Consider the following 19,601-nt stretch of genomic DNA (forward strand, 5'->3'; position numbering starts at 1 on the left):
CCTGCAACTTTGCTGAATTCTGATTTTAGTTCTAGTAGTTTTGCAGTGGAGTCTCTAGAGTTTTTTATGTACAATATCATGTCATCTGCAAATAGTGACACTTTCACCACTTCTTTACCAATGTGGATTCCTTGTATTTCTTTGTTTTGTCTAATTGCCGTGGCTAGGACCTCCAGTACTATGTTGAATAACAGTGGGGAGAGTGGGCATCCCTGTCTTGTTCCAGATCTCAGAGGGTTCCCGATCTCAGAGGAAAAGCTTCCAGCCTCTCACTGTTCAGTATGATGTTAGCTATGGGTTTATCATATATGGCCTTTATTATGTTGAGGTACTTGCCCTCTATTCCCATTTTGCTGCGAGTTTTTATCATGAATGGATGTTGAACTTTGTCAAATGCTTTTTCAGCATCTATGGAGATGATCATGTGGTTTTTGTCTTTCTTTTTGTTGATGTGGTGGATGATGTTGATGGACTTTCGAATGTTGTACCATCTTTGCATCCCTGGGATGAATCCCACTTGGTCATGGTGTATGATCCTTTTGATGTATTTTTGAATTTGGTTTGCTAATATTTTGTTGAGTATTTTTGCATCTACGTTCATCAAGGATATTGGTCTGTAGTTTTCTTTTTTGGTGGGGTCTTTGCCTGGTTTTGGTATTAGGGTGATGTTGGCTTCATATAATGAGTTTGGGAGTATTCCTTCCTCTTCTATTTTTGGAAAACTTTAAGGAGAATGGGTATTATGTCTTCTCTGTATGTCTGATAAAATTCTGAAGTAAATCCATCTGTCCCGGGGGTTTTGTTCTTTGGTAGTTTTTTGATTACCGCTTCAATTTCATTGCTGGTAATTGGTCTGTTTAGATTTTCTGTTTCTTTCTGGGTCAGTCTTGGAAGGTTATATTTTTCTAGGAAGTTGTCCATTTCTCCTAGGTTTTCCAGCTTGTTAGCATATAGGTTTTCATAGTATTCTGTAATAATTCTTTGTATTTCTGTGGGGTCCGTCTTGATTTTTCCTTTCTCAATTCTGATTCTGTTGATGTGTGTTGACTCTCTTTTTCTCTTAATAAGTCTGGCTAGAGGCTTATCTATTTTGTTTATTTTCTCGAAGAACCAGCTCTTGGTTTCATTGATTTTTTCTTTTATTTTATTCTTCTCAATTTTATTTATTTCTTCTCTGATCTTTATTATGCCCCTCCGTCTGCTGACCTTAGACTTCATTTGTTCTTCTTTTTCCAATTTCGATAATTGTGACATTAGACTATTAATTTGGGATTGTTTTTCCTTCTTTAAATTTGCCTGGATTGCTATATACTTCCTCTTAAGACTGCTTTTGCTGCATCCCACAGAAGTTGGGGCTTTGTGTTGTTGTCATTTGTTTCCATATATTGCTGGGTCTCCATTTTAATTTGGTTGTTGATCCATTGATTATTTAGGAACATGTTGTTAAGCCTCCATGTGTTTGTGGGCCTTTTTGCTTTCTTCGTACAATTTATTTCTAGTTTTATACCTTTGTGATCTGAAAAGTTGGTTGGTACAATTTTAATCTTTTGGAATTTACTGAGGCTCTTTTTGTGGCCTAGTATGTGGTCTATTCTGGAGAATGTTCCATGTACACTTGAGAAGAATGTGTATCCTGTTGCTTTTGGATATAGAGTTCTATGGATGTCTATTAGGTCCATCTGTTCTAGTGTGTTGTTCAGTGCCTCTGTGTCCTTACTTATTTTCTGTCTGGTGGATCTGTCCTTTGGAGTGAGTGGTGTGTTAAAGTCTCCCAAGATGAATGCATTGCATTTTATTTCCTCCTTTAATTCTGTTAGTATTTGTTTCACATATATTGGTGCTCCTGTATTGCGTGCATATATGTTTATAATGGTTATACCCTCTTGTTGGACTGAGCCCTTTATCATTATGTAGTGTCCTTATTTATCTCTTGTTACTTTCTTTATTTTGAAGTCTATTTTGTCTGATACTAGTATTGCGATGCCTGCTTTTTTCTCTCTATTGTTTGCATGAAATACTTTTACCATCCCTTGAGTTTTAATCTGCGCCTGTCTGGATTTGAGGTGAGTCTCTTGTAAGCAGCATATAGATGGGTCTTGCTTTTTTATCCATTCTATTACTCTGTGTCTTTTGATTGGTGCATTCAGTCCATTTACATTTAGGGAGATTATTGAAAGATATGTACTTATTGCCATTGCAGGCTTTAGATTCATGGTTACCGAAGGTTCAAGGTTAGCTTCTTTACTACCTTACTGTCTAACTTAACTCACTTATTGAGATATTATAAAGGCAGCCTGATTATTATTTCTCTCCCTTTTTATTCCTCCTCCTCCATTCTTCATATGTTGGGTGTTTTGTTCTGTGCTCTTTTTAGGAGTGCTCCCATCTAGAGCAGTCCCTCTAAAATACCCTGTAGAGGTGGTTTGTGGGAGGCAAATTCCCTCAACTTTTGCTTGTCTGGGAATTGTTTAATCCCTCCTTCATATTTAAATGATAATTATGCTGGATACAGTATCCTTGGTTCAAGGGCCTTCTGTTTTATTGCATTAAATATATCATGCCATTCTCTTCTGGCCTGTAAGGTTTCTGTTGAGAAGTCTGATGATAGCCTGATGGGTTTTCCTTTGTAGGTGACCTTTTTTCTCTCTCTCAGTACCTTTAATACTCTGTCCTTGTCCTTGATCTTTGCCATTTTAATTATTATGTGTTTTGGTGTTGTCCTCTTTGGGTCCTTCCTGTTGGGAGTTCTGTGTACTTCCGTAGTCTGATCCAACTATTTCCTCCCCCAGTTTGGGGAAGTTCTCAGCAATTATTTCTTTCAAAGACACTTTCCATCCCTTTTCCTCTCTCTTCTTCTTCTTGTACCCCTATAATGCAGATATTGTTCCTTTTGGATTGGTCACACAGTTCTCTTAATATTGTTTCATTCTGAGATCCTTTTATCTATTTCTGAGTCAGCTTCTATGCGTTTCTGTTCTCTGGTTTCTGTTCCATCAATGGCCTGTTGCATCTTATCCATTCTGCTTTCAAATGCTTCCAGAGATTGTTTCACTTCTGTAATCTCCCTCCAGATGTCATCCCTTAGCTCTTGTATATTTCTCTGCATCTCCATCGGCATGTTTATGATTTTTATTTTGAATTTTTTTTAAGAAGACTGGTTAGGTCAATCTCCTTCTCAGGTGTTGTCTCTGTGATTTTTGTCTGTCTCAGATTCTGCCTTTTCATGACGATAGAGATAGATTGCGGAGCTGGGGCGAGTGATGGCTGGGAATACTTCCCTTCTTGTTGGTTTGTAGCCTTCCTCTCCTGGGAGAACAGTGACCTCTAGTGGCTTATTCTGGGCAGCTGCACGCAGACGGGGCCTCTGATTCTTGCCCGGCGCTATGGAGTTTAGCTTCGCAGTTGCTGTGGGCGTGGCCTGCCTCAGACTGTTGCTCCAATATGGCGGAGCTGCGTCGGAGGGGAAAGGGCTGGGAGGCGGTTTATCTCCGTGAGGGTCCTCTGAGCCACCCTGCTGCACAGGGAGTTAGGGCCCCCAGAGTTCCCCAGGATTCCCAGCTGCTGGGCTAAGTGTCCCTGGATGCTTCCGTCCAGCAGTGGGGTCCCTGTCCCTTTAAGACTTTCAAAAAGCACTCGGTTTTCTTTGTCCCTGGGGCACCGGCTGTGGGGTCCCACTCACAGGTCTTACTGTCCTGTTTCCCTGGTATCCAGCACCCCACGCACTGTGTGTCTGTGCTCCGGTGCGGATGGCTAGGGCTGGCTTTTTAGCAGTCCTGGGCTCCGTCTCCCTTCTGCTCTGCCTACTCTTCTCCTGCCGGGAGCTGGGGGGAGGGGCGCTCAGTTCCCACGGGCCGTGGCTTGTATCTTACCCACTTCACAAGGTGCTGGGTTCTCGCAGGTGTGGATGTAGTCTGGCTGTTTTCCTGTGTCTTCTGGTTTCTCTTTTAGGGAGAGTTGTATTTGTTGTATTTTCAAAAATATATGTGGTTTTGGGAGGAGATTTCCATTGCTCTACTCATGCTGCCATCTTGGCTCTAATCTGGTATTAGTTTTAAAGCAGCATATATTTAAATATGTTCTAGAATATTTTTTTACAACAATGACCCTCTACCTCGGTGGTGCATTGTAATCACTTTGGAAGCTTTAAAATATACTGATTCCTGTGTCCCATCTTCCAGAGATTATGATTTAATTGGTCTGGGACTTGGTGTTAAGATTTTAAAAGCTCCAGGTAATTCTAACGTGCAGCCAAAGTTCAGAACCCCTGCTTTAAAAGAACCCTTTCTTTATAAATTTGTCATATGTAATTATTCCTAGGATGAGAGTAAAGTAATTTGCAGTAAGTAGTTGTTTTCGTATTTTCCTGTTCTGATTTAAAAATAGCAGTTGTGTTTTAAAGTCCTTTTAATTTCTGACATATCTAGTGAAAGTGGAAGCCACTGGTTAAGTCATTAGGCTTGAACTAGAAGACATAATTGGAACCTTCAGATTAAGTATATATAATAGAGAATTGTTTACCAGGAATGTACACATAGGCTGGTTTCAGGTTAATAGCATTTAACATCACAGTGATCAGAAAATCAGAAAAAAAAATATTTTAGCATGTAAACCTTAGTATATAAGATAACATGGGACAAGTGCTGGAATATTCTATAGAGGGATTATGTACGTAGTTAAGATGCTGTCAAAGCAGGTATACCAAAAGGAAACAAGAAATTTTGTTTCAGCAGACTAACCTGGTATAGATGTAAGTTTAGTGTACTTTGAAGATTTAAAATTATGTACTATATACATGTTGGATATTGTGTGCATGGAAAGGAGATACCCTGATCTTCCCAGTACTAAGAAACTCTAAAGATCTTATGCCATCCTTATGTGAAGTATAAGGTATAGTAAATATAAAAGGTGTTCTTTATTTTTTAATAAAATTAAATTAATTTTATTAATTTAGTAAATAAAATAAATTATAAATTATATAAAGTATTATAAATAAAGTGTTAATTATAAATAATTAATAAAATTATAAATCTAATACATTTAAAAGGTGTTCTTATATATCAAAAACCTTTTATTGAATAGAAATTTATGTCTTTTAAATCAAATGCAAAATAGACTAAGTAGTTTTGTTGTTTGGGTTGATCAAAAATTTACTTACATTATAATAGGTAAAATTCAGTGTTAGTGAAGATGTTGAAATACAACAAATGTTACTTCTTGCACCCCAAATTACAGTGGACAGCTTGTATTTAATTCCTTTAAAATGAGCAGAAAGAGCATCCACTATTAGTATTAAAGCCATGCAACATTTCCACTTGGTAGGAAATGCCTGTTGATCCACTAGTGAGGTAACAGGAATCCCTTATGAGGATTGTTTTATAATGGTATCTGCAGGAAGCCAAGGAGAGAGGCTGATGCAACAGCTATTTTCTCTTTGGTTTGGTTTTACTGCGGCTTATCCTTTGTTATTCCTTCAGTTCATACATCTGGGTGATCAGAAAAAAAAAAATTTTAGAATATGTCCATAGTCTTAATCATGTGTAGGTCTTTGGGCAGTTGATCTATGTAGTACTTAAAAAACTGTTCTGAAATAATTTTTAACTTGTAGATCACTAATCTTAAACATTTCACCAGATTCGTTTTATCATATCTGTTCTCTACACACCTTTTTTCTGAACCATTTAGTGATAGGTTGCATACAGCATGCTTTTCTACCCCTCAACACTTACATTTGTATTTCCTAAGAGCAAGGATATTCTCCTTAGTGACCCATAGTATAGCTTTCAAATTTCAGGAAATTTAACATTGATGCAATACTTTTATATTATCTACTGTGCATATTTCCAGCATTGATTTATCCCAGTAATGCCCTGTATGAAATTTTTTTCCTTTCAGTTGAGGATCATTTCTGCATTCCGTTGTCATGTTTCTTCATAATTTATTCTGGAAGAGTTTCTTAGTCCTTCCTGTCCTTTTTGACATGGATACTTTTGAAGAGTGTAGACCAGCTTTGTTTGTTGGCTTTTTTGAAGAGTGTCCCTCATTTGGGGTTTGTCAGATGTTTCTTCATAATTAGTTTCTTTATCTTTGGCTGGAGTACTATGTAAGGGTTATATCCTTCTCAGGAGTACCATGTTTTGAAGCACACAGTGTCCTTCAGTTGTCATGTTAGTGTTCATCATGTGGTCAAAGTATTGCCCAGATATTAGATAATATTTTATCTATATCTAGATATTTTTCCTATATAGTGTTGTATTGTTTGTGAGTGAGATACTTGAGGATGAAGACCAGGCCCAGCATCATGGCCCTCATCAAGCTTTCCTCTCTCAATTCAGCACCCACTGGTAATTACTGGAACCCTCTTTACAGTGGTTATTGCAAAGTGATGATTTTTCAACTCTAGCCTTCCTTTACATTGACCAGTACACATCCTGTTGTAAGGAAGAGACCTGCCTTCTTTATCAGTCTGTTTAACGTATCCTCAGTATGAACTCCACCTTGATTCAGATGGTCTTCAGTGGTTTATAATACATTACTGTCATTAATTATGTTTGTTCATTTTGTCACAGATTGGCCAGTGAGTGCTCTACAAATTGACTCCTCTGTCATTTTTACATGCCACCATTATTATTGTTACTGTTATTTTGAGTACTTCCTTACTCTGGCACATTAAGATGTTTTATCCTTCTTATACTTCCCTGTTCCAGCCCTGGAAATTAGACCTTTCACCCAGGAGGCCTAGTTCCTTTTAGTTGGAAACAAGTATCTAAGTACTAGGATACACTCATTGCTATTGGGATATCTTTGTTTTTAAGCCCTTTCAGTCAGCAGAGCTAAGAAATACATGAAATAAATTTAAAAGTAATACTTCCAAATGTCCATCCTGACACCATTTTTCTTTGCTTTTCTCCATTCTGTATATGTATCTCTTTTCCTGAGTGAGAACCTCAGTTCCCAGCAGCACCAGCACATTTGCTTCATTCTACACTGTACAAAAAAGAGCTTCAGAATTGCTATATACCTATAGCACTATGAAACACCTACTGAAACAGTTGAAGATTTATTTGCAGGTTTTTTTTTTAACTGAGGGTGTAGTCAAAGTACTAAGCAGATGGATTTAGGGTTTATTTCCTCTGCTTACACTATATATAGGTAGTATAGTTTATATATTCTTCCTGTACTTTGCATTTTTTACCTAACAGTATGCCCTGGAATCACACCATGTCAGTTCATACTCCTTTTTTTTAATAGTAAAATACACATAACATAAAATATATCATCTCAGCCATTTTACAGTGATTTTAAATACCTTCATAATGTGCAGTCATCACCACCATCTGTCTCTAGCTCTTTTCATCTTATAAAACTGAAATTATGCCTATTAAACACTAACTCCTCATTCCCTCCCCTCCCTACAGCAACTCCCATTCTACTTTCTGTCTCTATGATTCAGGCTAAGTACCTCATGTAAGTGGAATCATACAGTATTTGTCTTTTTGTGACTGGCTCACTTTGCTTAGTGTGTTCTCATCATCCATGTTGTAGCATAAGAAAGCAAGCTGCAGAATTGTTCCTTTTTAAGTTTGAATAATATCCATTATGTATATACCACATTTTGCTTATCCATTTATCATTGCTGGACACTTGGGTTACTTCCATGTTTTAGTTGTTGTGAATAATGCTGCTATGGGCAATGATGTACAAATAACTCTTTGAGATTCAGTTCCTTTGGTGGACTGCCCAGAAGGGGAATTCCAGAAGGGGAATTGCTGGATCATATGGTAATTCTATTTTTAACTTTTTGAGGAACGTTCATACTGTTTTCCACAGCAGATGTACAATTTTACATTGCCACCAACAGTGCTTAAGCACTCCAATTTCTCTACATTCTCACCAACACTTGTTATTTTCTGTTTGTTTTTAAAGGGTAGCCAACCTAATGGGTGTAAGATGGTATCTTTTTTTAAAATTTTTTATTAAGGTATTATTAATATACACTCTTATGAAGGTTTCACATAAAAAACAATTGGTTACTACAATTACCCATATTATCAAGTCCCCCCCATACCCCAGTGCAGGCACTGTCCGTCAGTGTAGTCAGATGCCACAGATCCACTATTTGCCTTCTCTGTGCTACACAGTTTTCCCCGTGATCCCCCACACCATGTGTACTAAACATAATACCCCTCAATCCCCTTGTCCCTCCCTGCCCACCCGTCCTCCCACACCCCTCCCCTTTGGTAACCACTAGTCCCTTCTTGGAGTCTCTGAGTCTGCTGCTATTTTATTCCTTCAGTTTTCCTTCGTTGTTATACTCCACAAATGAGGGAAATCATTTGGCACTTGTCTTTATCTGCCTGTCTTATTTCACTGAGCATAATACCCTCTAGCTCTATCCATGTTGTTGCAAATGGTAGAATTTGTTTTCTTTTTATGGCTGAATGATAATCCATCGTGTATATGTACCACATCTTTATCCATTCATCTACTGATGGACATTTACATTGCTTCCATATCTTGGCTATTGTAAATAGTGTTGTGATAAATATCAGGGTGTATATATCTTTTTGAATCAGGGATCTTGTTTTCTTCAGAAAAATTCCTAGGAGTGGAATTACTGGATCAAATTATATTTCTATTTTTAGTTTTTTGAGGAACCTCCATATTGCTTTCCACAATGGTTGAACTAATTTACATTCCAACCAACAGGGAGGGTTCCCCTTTCTCTGCGTCCTCGCCAGCATTTGTTGTTTCTTGTCTTTTGGATATTGGCCATCCTAACTGGGGTGAGGTGATATCTCATTGTGGTTTTAATTTGCATTTCTCTGATGATTAGTGATGTGGAGCATCATTTCATGTGCCTGTTGGCCTTCTGTATTTCTTCTTTGGAGAAGTGTCTGCTCAGAGCCTCTGTCCATTTTTTAATTGGATTGTTTGTTTTTTGGGTGTTGAGGCATGTGAGTTCTTTATATATTTAGGATGTTAACCCCTTATCAGATAAGTCATTTATGAATATATTTTCCTATACTGTAGGATGCCTTTTTGTTCTATTGGTGGTGTCCTTTGCCAGACAGAAGCTTTTTAGTTTGGTGCAGTCCCACTTGTTCATTTTTGCTTTTGTTTCCCTTGCCTGGGATGTGTTCAGGAAAAAGTTGCTTATTTTTATATCCAGGAGATTTTTGCCTAGATTTTCTTCTATGAGTTTTATGGTTTCATGATTTACATTCAGGTCTTTGATCCATTTCTAATTTACTTTTGTGTATGGAATTAGACAATAATCCAGTTTCATTCTCTTACATGTAGCTGTCCAGTTTGCCAACACCAGTTTTTGAAGAGGCTGATATTTTCCCATTGTATATCCATGGCTCCTTTATCATATAATAATTGGCCATGTATATGTGAGTTTATATCTGGGCTCTCTCCTCTGTTCCATTGATCTACAGATCTGTTCTTGTGCCAGTATCAAACTGTTTTGATTACTGTGGCTTTGTAGTAGAGCTTGAAGTTGGGAAGCGAGGTCCCCCTGCTTTATTCTTCCTTCTCAGGATTTTGGCTATTCAGAGTCTTTTGTGGTTCCATATGAATTTTAGAACTATTTGTTCCAGTTTGTTGAAGAATGCTGTTGACATTTTGATAGGGATTGTATTGAATGTGTAGATTGCTTTAGGCAGGATGGCCATTTTCACACTATTAATTGTTCCTAGCCAAGAGCATGGGATGAATTTCCATTGATTAGTGTCCTCTTTAATTTCTCTTAGGAATGTCTTCTAGTTTTCAGGGTATAGGTCTTTCACTTTCTTGTTTAGGTTTATTCCTAGATATTTTATTCTTTTTGATGCAGTTGTAAATGGAGTTGTTTTCCTGATTTGTCTTTCTGCTAGCTTGTTGTTAGTATATAAGAATGCAACAGATTTCTGTGTATTAATTTTGTATCCTGTACCTTTGATGAATTCACTAACAGTTTTTTTAGTGTATTCTTTTGCGTTTTCTATCTATAATATGTCATCTGCAAACAGGGACAGTTTCACTTGTTCCTTGCCAATCTGGATGCCTTTTATCTCTTTCTGTTGTGTGATTGCCATGGCTATGACCTCCAGTACTATGCTGAATAAAAGTGGTCAGAGTGGATTTCCTTGTCTTGTTCCTGGTCTTAGAGGAAAAGAAAAGTTTTCATCTTTTTGCTATTAAGTATGACGTTGACTGTGGGTTTGTTGTGTATGGCCTTTATTTTGTTGAGGTACTTGCCCTGTATACCCATTGTGTTAAGAGTTTTTATCATGAATGGACATTGAATTTTTTCACATGCTTTTTCAGCATCTATTGAGATCATCATGTGATTTTTGTCCTTTTTGTTGATGTGGTGGATGATGTTGATTGATTTTCTAATATTGTCCTATCCTTGCATCCCTGGAATAAATCCCCACTTAGTCATGATGGATGATCTTTTTGATGTATTTTTTAACTCAGTTTGCTAATATTTTATTGAGGGTTTTTGCATCTATGTTCATCAGGGATATTGGCCTGTAATTTTCTTTTTTTGTGGTGTCTTTGCCTGGTTTTGGTATTAGAGATATGCTGGCCTAGACTTTTTTTGTTAATGTGTAGACTTTTAAAAATTATTACTTTAGGAATAGTAATACTAAAGAAATAATAAAAGAATACTACTTATAATAAAGGTCAGTTCCTTTTTTCATTTTAGTTGTTTTATGTGACCTTTGCCCTGTCTTTTATTGTCTAATTTGTCCCATATCAGTACTTGGAAGACATATGTATTCATAGTTCTTGGTTGTTTAAAAATTTACATGCTACCCATTAAGTTGAGCTCTTAACTGTAATATAGTTGTAGGGAGATGATATTTGAATTTAGCTCTACTACTTAATTGCTTTGTTATAGTTAACACCATATTTCACCTCTGTGGACCCATCTGTAAAAATAGTGTGATAAGAACATTTACATATTAGAATTTCAATTGAATGAGAACAACTTCGTTAAATAAGCATCTGGAACATTTAATTGAATACCTGTTACTGTTTCAAACATTTGAGGCACCTAAAAGCCTGTGCTTAAGAGGAATGTGAAGCATACTGGTGACGTCTTTGTTTTTCAGGTTGCTGGAGGAGCCAATATGAGTCAGATTTCAGAAGCACTGAGCAGATACCAGAATAGGTTATGTTTTATGAAGGAAGCCCTCTGCCGGCTTTTCACAGAGACGTTTTCAGTGCAGGTAACCATGCCTGCTCTTTTAAAGGTAACTACCCCTCAGAAAGTAGTTTTTATTGTTACTTCTTACTTGATTCAATTCAGGTTATTCACCAAACACACTATACAGTGATTTAAATGTCTTATTCTGTAGTGAGTCAAAGTACCCTCACAGAGAAAGGAAAACAGTGTTGGGCTTAAGTGCCAGATCATCTCTTGTTTTGAGCATCTGAATCAGTTTGAATTGTCTAGTTTTTTAATTTGGCCTGGAAGGGGCTAATAGGACCATTGCACTATTTTGCCTAAAGTGCAACTCAGTAATGTAGAAACATGAAATCACTTTGACTTAAACATTGTTTGTTTCTTCTTTCATTTATATACTCTAAAATCTATAACATCTGGTCTTCTGAAGGAAAACAACAGGATCCTCAACAAGAACAGAAAAAAATAACAATAATTGAAAGTGAGCAAATCTACCATTTAAAGTGTTTTCTGAATAAAAAAATTACCAGTATCGATAGGGTCATACTTTGCTTTGGTTTATGGAAGGAGGAATTTATTTTAAAAATAATTGGAAGTATTAAATGGTTTGGAAGAGAAAATTGCAATTGTTTAAAATTAAATGTAGTAACAAAATGGAGTCAAGTCACAACATCTTTATTATTTGTAATTCTTTGTAGTTCTCTAAAAAAAGGGGCTATTTCTGTACCATGGGGGATTGTTTATTCATAATTTAAAGGCAATACAATACAAAGAAAAAACTCTGGACCTTTGTTTCCCATCTGTAATGAGGAGATTGAGTTAGATACTCTAAAAGTCCTTTTCATACCTAAGATTCTGTGATTAATTTTTTTGAAAATCATGTGATTTTTTGTTTTTTGTTTCTGCATATTTAAATTGCAGATCATGGCAATCCAATTAAATTCTAGGAGCAGTTCAATGTAGAAAAAGTAATTTTCCATAGTAGAAGTGTGTCTCTAGGCTCCTTGTGTTCATGCAGAGCTGTCAAAGCAAGGAGCTCTAGTTTCTTAAAATTCTAGTTCATTTAAATATCAGCAGTCTGGTCTCCAGAGGTGGGTAAGGATGATTATCCCTATTTGGTAGATGAAACATCACATTGTCATTGAATATCAGAGCAATTGTAGTCTAAGCTTAGTACACAACCTTCATTTTACATTTGTGTTCTAGATCTTCCATAGTCTGTCTGCTAATTACCTTTCTAATGTTTTATTACTTTTCATGTTCTTTCAAAATTCTCTCAAATTCATATTTATTCTGCCTGCGTTGGTGGATTTATCCCATCTTTTTGTCCACTTCATGTATTTCCTTATCACATATTCCTGCCCTGTGAAATCCCCTCCATTCCACCCTCACTTCCCTCTCCTGTCCAAATTCTGAGACCAAAGTGTGTTCTCCAAATGAAGCCTTTTGATTTTATACCAGAAATGATTGCTCTTTCCATAATTATCTTAGATAAAAATTTGTTTATACCTTTTTTGTGTTTTTTACCCCTAGTTTTGTGTTTTAACATCCCTCACAATGCTCTGTTTATATACCATATTTCTCTCTCAAGACTTTGTAAGGATTATGATGTAAGTAATTCATGTTTGTGTCACCTGTAGTGCTTACAATTCATGTCATTTGGAGTGAGGTACAATAAATGATTATGAAATTACAGATGATGAAATAGAGGTCCAGAGGGAGGGCAATGACTTGCCTAAAAGTCACCCAGTTAGTTCATGGCTACAGTTGGACTGGAGGTTATTGATGGTGTCCTAAAATTAAGTGCTGAGGATAGCAAAAATCTGTTACTTTCTATCCCACTGAGCAAAACAAGGCAGTAAAACAATGCTAATGTTGCCATATGCCTCTAAAAACAAGTTTATCTTCAGCTTGTGGCTGTAGGAATGAGGAATCATCCTTTGGATTTGCCAGTGCAGTTCACAGCCAGTGCTTGCACCCTCAACTTAACACGCCAGGGCCTGGCCAGGGGGATGCCCATCCGTCTGTTGTCAGAGGTTACATGTCTGCTTTTCAAGGCTCTGAAAAATTTCCCCCATTACCAGCAGGTAATTTGACTTAAATACATAACTGTGTTTCTTCCTTCTGGATAAATATACAAAAAATATTTTACTTAGTTTTGATTTTTCATCTTACCTGAGAGAGAGAGGAGCAAATAGATGAAGGAATTTGTGTTTGATACAGAACAAATAGGAAATATGAATAAGCCATTGGGTTTAAGTTTTTAAAATTTCTCAGAAACCAATTACCCAGAAACATCTACTGTTAACACTTTGGTACATCCCTACAGGCTTAACATCATATGTGAAAATTGAACTAAATTGTATCATAGATCTGAATATAAAATCTAAAACCTTACAACTTCTAGAAGAAAACATAGGTTAAAATATTTGTGACCTCAAAGTAGGCAAAGTTTTCATGAGATATAAAAAACACATCCAAAAGAAAAATAAATTAGAATTTATCAAAATTAAAAGCTTCTCACAAAAAATTTTTAAAAATAAAAGGCAAGCCATTGGCTTGGAAAAGTGTTTATTTGATATTATGAGGATTTTTATATAACTCTAAGTAACATAAGACAAACCAACCTTTTATTTTTTTTAATTTTCATCCTTGTGACTAACTTATTTTAACACTAGAAGTTTGTACCTCTTTATCCCCTTAACCTATTCTACCCATTCCCTCACTCACCTCCCCATGGTGACCACCAGTCTGTTCTCTGTGAATCTATTTGTTTTGTTTTTAAGATTCCACATAGAAGTGAAATCATAAGATATTTTCCCTTCTTTGGCTTATTGCCCTTTGGCAAAGTGCCCTGAAGGACCATCCGTGTTACAGCGAATGGCAATATTTCATTTTTTATGGCTGAGTAGTATTCTGTTGTATCTACCAATCACAACCTCTTTATCCATTCATTAATGTCACACTTAGGTTGCTATATTTACAAATATTTTGTAAATAACAATATTGTAAATACAGTATCTTGGTTATAGTAAATAATGCTATGATAATCATGGGAGTGCATATACTTTTTAGTGATTTTGTTTTCTTTGGGTAGATTCCCAGAAGTGGAAATGCTAGGATATGAGGTATTTCCATATTTAGTTTTTGAGAAATCTATGAACTGCTCTCCATAGTGGCTACCCCAGTTTACAATCCCACCATCAGTGTATGGTTGTTTCCCTTTCTACATATCCTTGCCATTCCCCTTTCTCCACATCCTCATCAGTACTTATTATTTCTTGCTTAGTTGATACTCACCATTCTGATTGGTATGTGGTTTTGATTTGTTTTCCCTGATTAGTGTTACTGAGCATCTTTTCACATGTCTATTGACTGTCTGTACATCTCCTTTGGGAAAAGTTTCTATCAGATTGCCCATTACCTAATTGGATTATTTGGGGGTTTTTTGGTGTTGAGTTGTATGAATTCTTTATGTGTTTTGGAATACCCCCTTATTGGATATATCATTTGCAAATATCTTCTCCCATACATTACGTTGCCTTTTTGTTTTGTGGTGGTTTCCTTTGCTATGAAGAAGCTTTTTGGTTTGATGTGCTAAGTTTTCCTCATTTGTAAAATAGTGACACGAGGATTCCCACTTCTTTATTTTTACTTTTGTTTACCTCAAACAAGCCAATTTTTTAAAAAGGCAAAAGATTTGAGTAGACAGTTCACCAAAGATGTGCAGATGACAAATGAGTGTATATGAAAAGATGGCTCAGTATCTTTTGTCATCAGGGAAATGCAAATTAAAACCACAAGGAGATACTACTACATACCAGATACCACAACACACCCCCTAGATTGGTTAAAATTAAAAGACTGACATTACCAAGTGCCAACAAAGGTGTGGGACCACTGAAATTCTCATATATTGATGTTAGAATGTAAAATGATAGAACCACCAGCTTAACAATCTGGTAGTTTCTCTTAGAGTTAGACATATACCTTCCATACTACCCAGCCATTCCACTCCTAGAGAAATGAAATCATAGATCCATACAAAGATTTATACATGAATATTCATAATATCTTTATTCATAATTCCCCAAAATTGAAAATTTCCCGGATATCCAACAGTTGAATAGATAAGCAAATTGTGATGTATTCATATAAAGAAAAACTATTTGGCAATAAGAAAAATGAAGTACTGATACATTCAGCATGGATGACTCTCAAGAACATTATACGCTGAGCAAAACAAGCCAGGTGCAAAAGAGAAGATACTGTATGATTCCATTTATATGAAGCTTTAGAGAAGACTAACCTGTAATGACTGTAATTTTCTGGGGCTGGGGTTTATAAGGTTGGGATTGACTAGAAGGGAATCTAGTGGAACTCTTCGGAATGATGGAAATATTTTTGTCTTGATGTGGTGGCTGATAGTGGTTATATAGCTGTATAAATTTGTCAAATGTAATTGACATGTGTACTTAAAATGGGAATAAATTTTTTAAAATATAGCAAGGAAGGTGTTCTTTCATTTTTCCATTTTCTCTTGAGAAGTCGGAAGACCCTGCCTAATTCAGTCTTCATTCCTGCATGTAGTCATCCATTCATCCACTGAATAACAACTGCCTCCCCTAAAGGTGCATGAATTCTCTAGTTTGCCATAATTCCTACCACTGTCCTGTTATTTCACACTCAGCCCTCTTAACTTATGCTACTGCCTAGTTCCTGTTGGCATTTCAGGCTTGCTGCCCCTGCCTCATACACTATACTTCTATCATACTGGCCTACTCCTGGCCTTTTAAAGAGATGTTATATTTTCCTATTCACATAGCTTTCCCAGGAGGCCTCTATCCCTCATCTGTAAAGCCCCAGTTCACCTCCTTCCAGTCTGAGGTAGGAAGTAACAGCTCTGTCACTGTTAGGTTTGAGGTCTACGAAGGACGTTTGTCACTCAGTAGATGGGCCAGGTGTCAAGTGATTGATTTGAACTGACACAACGGCAGGCTACTAGGGTTCAGGTGAATGAGCAGCCCCCGTCTTTGCAAAAATAAAAAAGGAGGGGAAGGATTATTCTTTTAGGTAAATGTGACAGAGTAAGATTAAATGAAGAACTTGGAGAGGGGTAGGTAACCAGCTTTCAGTGAAAAGCACATTGATGTCATCTTCCGGATGCTTGTAACTTTTATTTAGAATGGAGTACACATTTGCTCAATATTACTTTTCTTCATTCCCTTAAAGTTACAGAAGAATTGTCTTCTCTTCTTAACCAATTCCAGGATTCTTGTGGATGTTCCATTTGACAGGCAAGTATAAAACTTGGTCATCTGATTTTGGAGTATATAGTGTTGCTCTGAGCATTGTTGGGTTTTGGTTATTAGCTTAGCAAGGATCTGATTAAGGCTGGGACAGGGTGATTGGGGAGAATGCTTTGTTGAGCCTCTTCCACAGAAGTAATTGGAAGTACCCTACTTGAAAATTTATCTCCTAAAATGTGATTCCATTTCAGGTCAGTGAGTGGAAAGGACATGGGCTTCCAAAGAGTTAAACATACTTAAGTTCTAGCCTCTCCATTATATTTGTGCGTAAGTTTTCCTCATTTGTAAAATAGTGACACAAGGATTAGATATGATGTTTGTATAGTACTTATCACACAGGGATTCCTCTTGAGACCTTTGTAATCTCCCAGATTCATAATTCAAAAACATATATGTATTGCTGCCAACAGCAGGGAAATTAAGCATAAGCTGACATGAACAAAGCCTGTGATTGGTGGGGTCAGAGTTGTATTCTTAAATCTAATTGAAATGTGTACTTCAAATGGGAGCTGACTTTTAAAAATACAGTAGGGAAGGTGGTTTTTCTCATTTAAGAAAAACCTGTATTCTACCTTCTCTTGCAAAGTTGGAAGATCTTTTTCAGCTCAGTCCTTATTCCTGCATGGCAGTCATCAGTTGAAGCTGAGTAACAATTGCCTCTGTAAAAGGGCATGAATTCTCTCTCACTAAGTAATTTTTTGCTGTGGCATTTTAGCACTGTCTAAAATTCAGATGAGAAATTACTACCTCTTGGGGAACTTCTTTTTTCAGACCCATCATAGTAGAAAGTGAATGGTAAAAAATGTCTTTCTTAGATCTGGCCGTCTTTGACTCCTGTGCAGTTTATTCACATTTTTGTTTGCATGCTCTCTTCTTCCTCTTCTGATCTTTGGTCAAATGCTCTTTCACAGCTGAGGCTTTAGAAATCCAAGACTGTATTTACTAGGGAAGCTAAGTGATTTTCTTCTCTCATGTGCAGTTTCACAAACTTTATTGTGAGAAAAATACTGCTTTTCAGATTTGATGCTGCCAAGTTTGTCATGCGATGGCTCTGTAAGCATGAAAACCCAAAGATGCAAACAATGGCAGTAAGCATCACCTCAATTCTAGCCCTGCAGGTAGGTGATTGCTAAAAGCAAGGTTTCGCTCCCCTCGCCTTGATGGAGGCCTAATACTGCACATTTGGCTTTTTGTTCTGCTTACAGCTTTCACCTGAGCAAACTGCAGACCTTAAAGAAGAGCTCTTCATGGCAGTTAAGGTAGGTTGGTTGTCACTTTTATGACCTTTTTTTTTTTTAAATAAAAAATGGATGGACATAATTTAAAAAATCCAATCACTCTAGGCCTATAAAATGAAAAATCTGTAAGACCTGCTCCCCAGAAGAAACTAGTCTTAACTCTTAGAGCTATTTCTTCTGGTATGTACCTCCATATCTCTAAATAAAATGCTTATGATGATTTCTTGATTTATCTGTGTAGACGTTGTCTAGTGATTCTGCTGCTCTAGTAAATATGAAGGTGTAGTTCTATTGAATATATTTCCTGTGAACTGTCTATTCATGGTCTCTGTATATTTTCCTTTTGGGTTGCTATTTTCTAATTTATAGAATTTATGTATTAAGGAAATGAGCCTTTGACTATAATATATGAGATGCATGTATTTTTGCCCAACTGGCTCTTTGTTTTTATTGTATATATGGCATGTTCTGTCATGCAGAAGTTTTTTTTTTATTTTTATGTGGTAAAATTTATTATTTTAGGCCTCTGGGATTGATGGAACATTTAAAAAATCTTTTTCCACTCAATGGAATATTTTCTTAAATTCCTCTTGTTGTCAATTTTTGGTTTCTTTTTTTTTTAACATGTAAATATTTGATATTTGGAATTTTTTTGAGATGTAGGGGTCTGTTCTTAATGCCTGCCCTGTTGCCTTGAATAATTGATCTTTTCTCCAGTTATGCAGTACAATCTTTATCAAATAGTAAATACTCATATATTTGCAACTTTCTGGACTTTATTCCTTTTCATTAATCTGTATGTCTATTTACATGCTGAGATCTTTTTATTTCTTATCTCTAAGAATCCTTTAATAGTTAAGATCTTCCCTTGGGTTTCTTTCAGTGCACCATATCTGTTTGTTTTTCTATGTGAACACCAGAATTACTGGCTTGTTGAGTTCTGAAAAGCCTTGTTTTCTTTGGGATTGTGTTAAATTTATATATTGACTTAGAAGAATTGACATCTCTGTGATAATGATTCTTCCTTATATGTGTTACTCCTTTAATTCAGTTTTTCATGTCCTACAAAAGTATGTGGACATTTTCTTTATTTTGATGTTACATTTCTTAATTTATTCCTAAGACTTTTACCTTTTGCTTTTCTGTTGTAAGTGGAACCTATTGAGTATTTGGTGTCTAGCTAGGTTTGGGCAATTCTAGGGTAAATTGCAGTATTTCCAGAATTTCTCACCTGGTCTTAGACCATTTACATATACAGCTGCAGCTTCTTGCAGCCTCTCAGGCAAGGGGTGGAGAGAGGCTGTTCTCTCCTCCCCCCATTGTATAATTGGTTTGGCACCTGTCAGTTGCTGGGGTCCTGCCCATGGCATTTTTCCTGGAAGGGGCTGGTGGGAAAGTGAGTGCACACCATGACTGGGACTGAGAGGACCAAGTGGGCTTTCGCTATTTACATGCTGAAGGCTGGACAGGGAGAAAGGAGGGAGCATGCATGAACAGAGCCGGGCCTCATTGTGAGTAGTAAAAGGGTTTCTCCCAATCTAGCCTTTTCTTAGGTTGATTTTGGTCACATTGGTTTATTTGCCCTGGGCTGGGAATACTGCTTCCCCCTGGAGCTACAGGGATTAAAAAAAAACAAGAGTGATTTTGGATGTGTTAATTGCTGAGATGCTTAGGCAGTTTGATGGTCAAGTAGGCAGTTTAACATATGGTTGGCAGCTCAGAAGTGGACAAGGTTAGAGAAATAATTGGAGTCATCTGTTCTGACATGGGATGAAAGTGTGGAGTATATGTGGAGAAAAGAAAAAGGCTGAAGTAGGTAAGTTGGAAGAGGATAAAGAAATAGAAAAGGAGCATCCTAAATGAGGTAGAAAACCA

General features: G+C 36.7%; 1 protein-coding gene across 1 annotated transcript in view; it reads left to right on the forward strand.

Annotated features, from left to right (window-relative positions):
- The window catches only part of ZYG11A (zyg-11 family member A, cell cycle regulator), a 58,542-nt gene that overhangs the window by 18,219 nt on the left and 20,722 nt on the right, over positions 1 to 19,601 (forward strand). The window contains 5 exon segments of the mRNA XM_057499455.1: positions 11,106 to 11,246; positions 13,090 to 13,266; positions 16,412 to 16,476; positions 17,507 to 17,606; positions 17,694 to 17,747. Coding sequence (XP_057355438.1) covers positions 11,106 to 11,246; positions 13,090 to 13,266; positions 16,412 to 16,476; positions 17,507 to 17,606; positions 17,694 to 17,747 — 537 coding nt within the window.

This window comes from Manis pentadactyla, chromosome 4 (assembly GCF_030020395.1).
Source record: "Manis pentadactyla isolate mManPen7 chromosome 4, mManPen7.hap1, whole genome shotgun sequence".
Classification (NCBI taxonomy): domain Eukaryota; kingdom Metazoa; phylum Chordata; class Mammalia; order Pholidota; family Manidae; genus Manis; species Manis pentadactyla.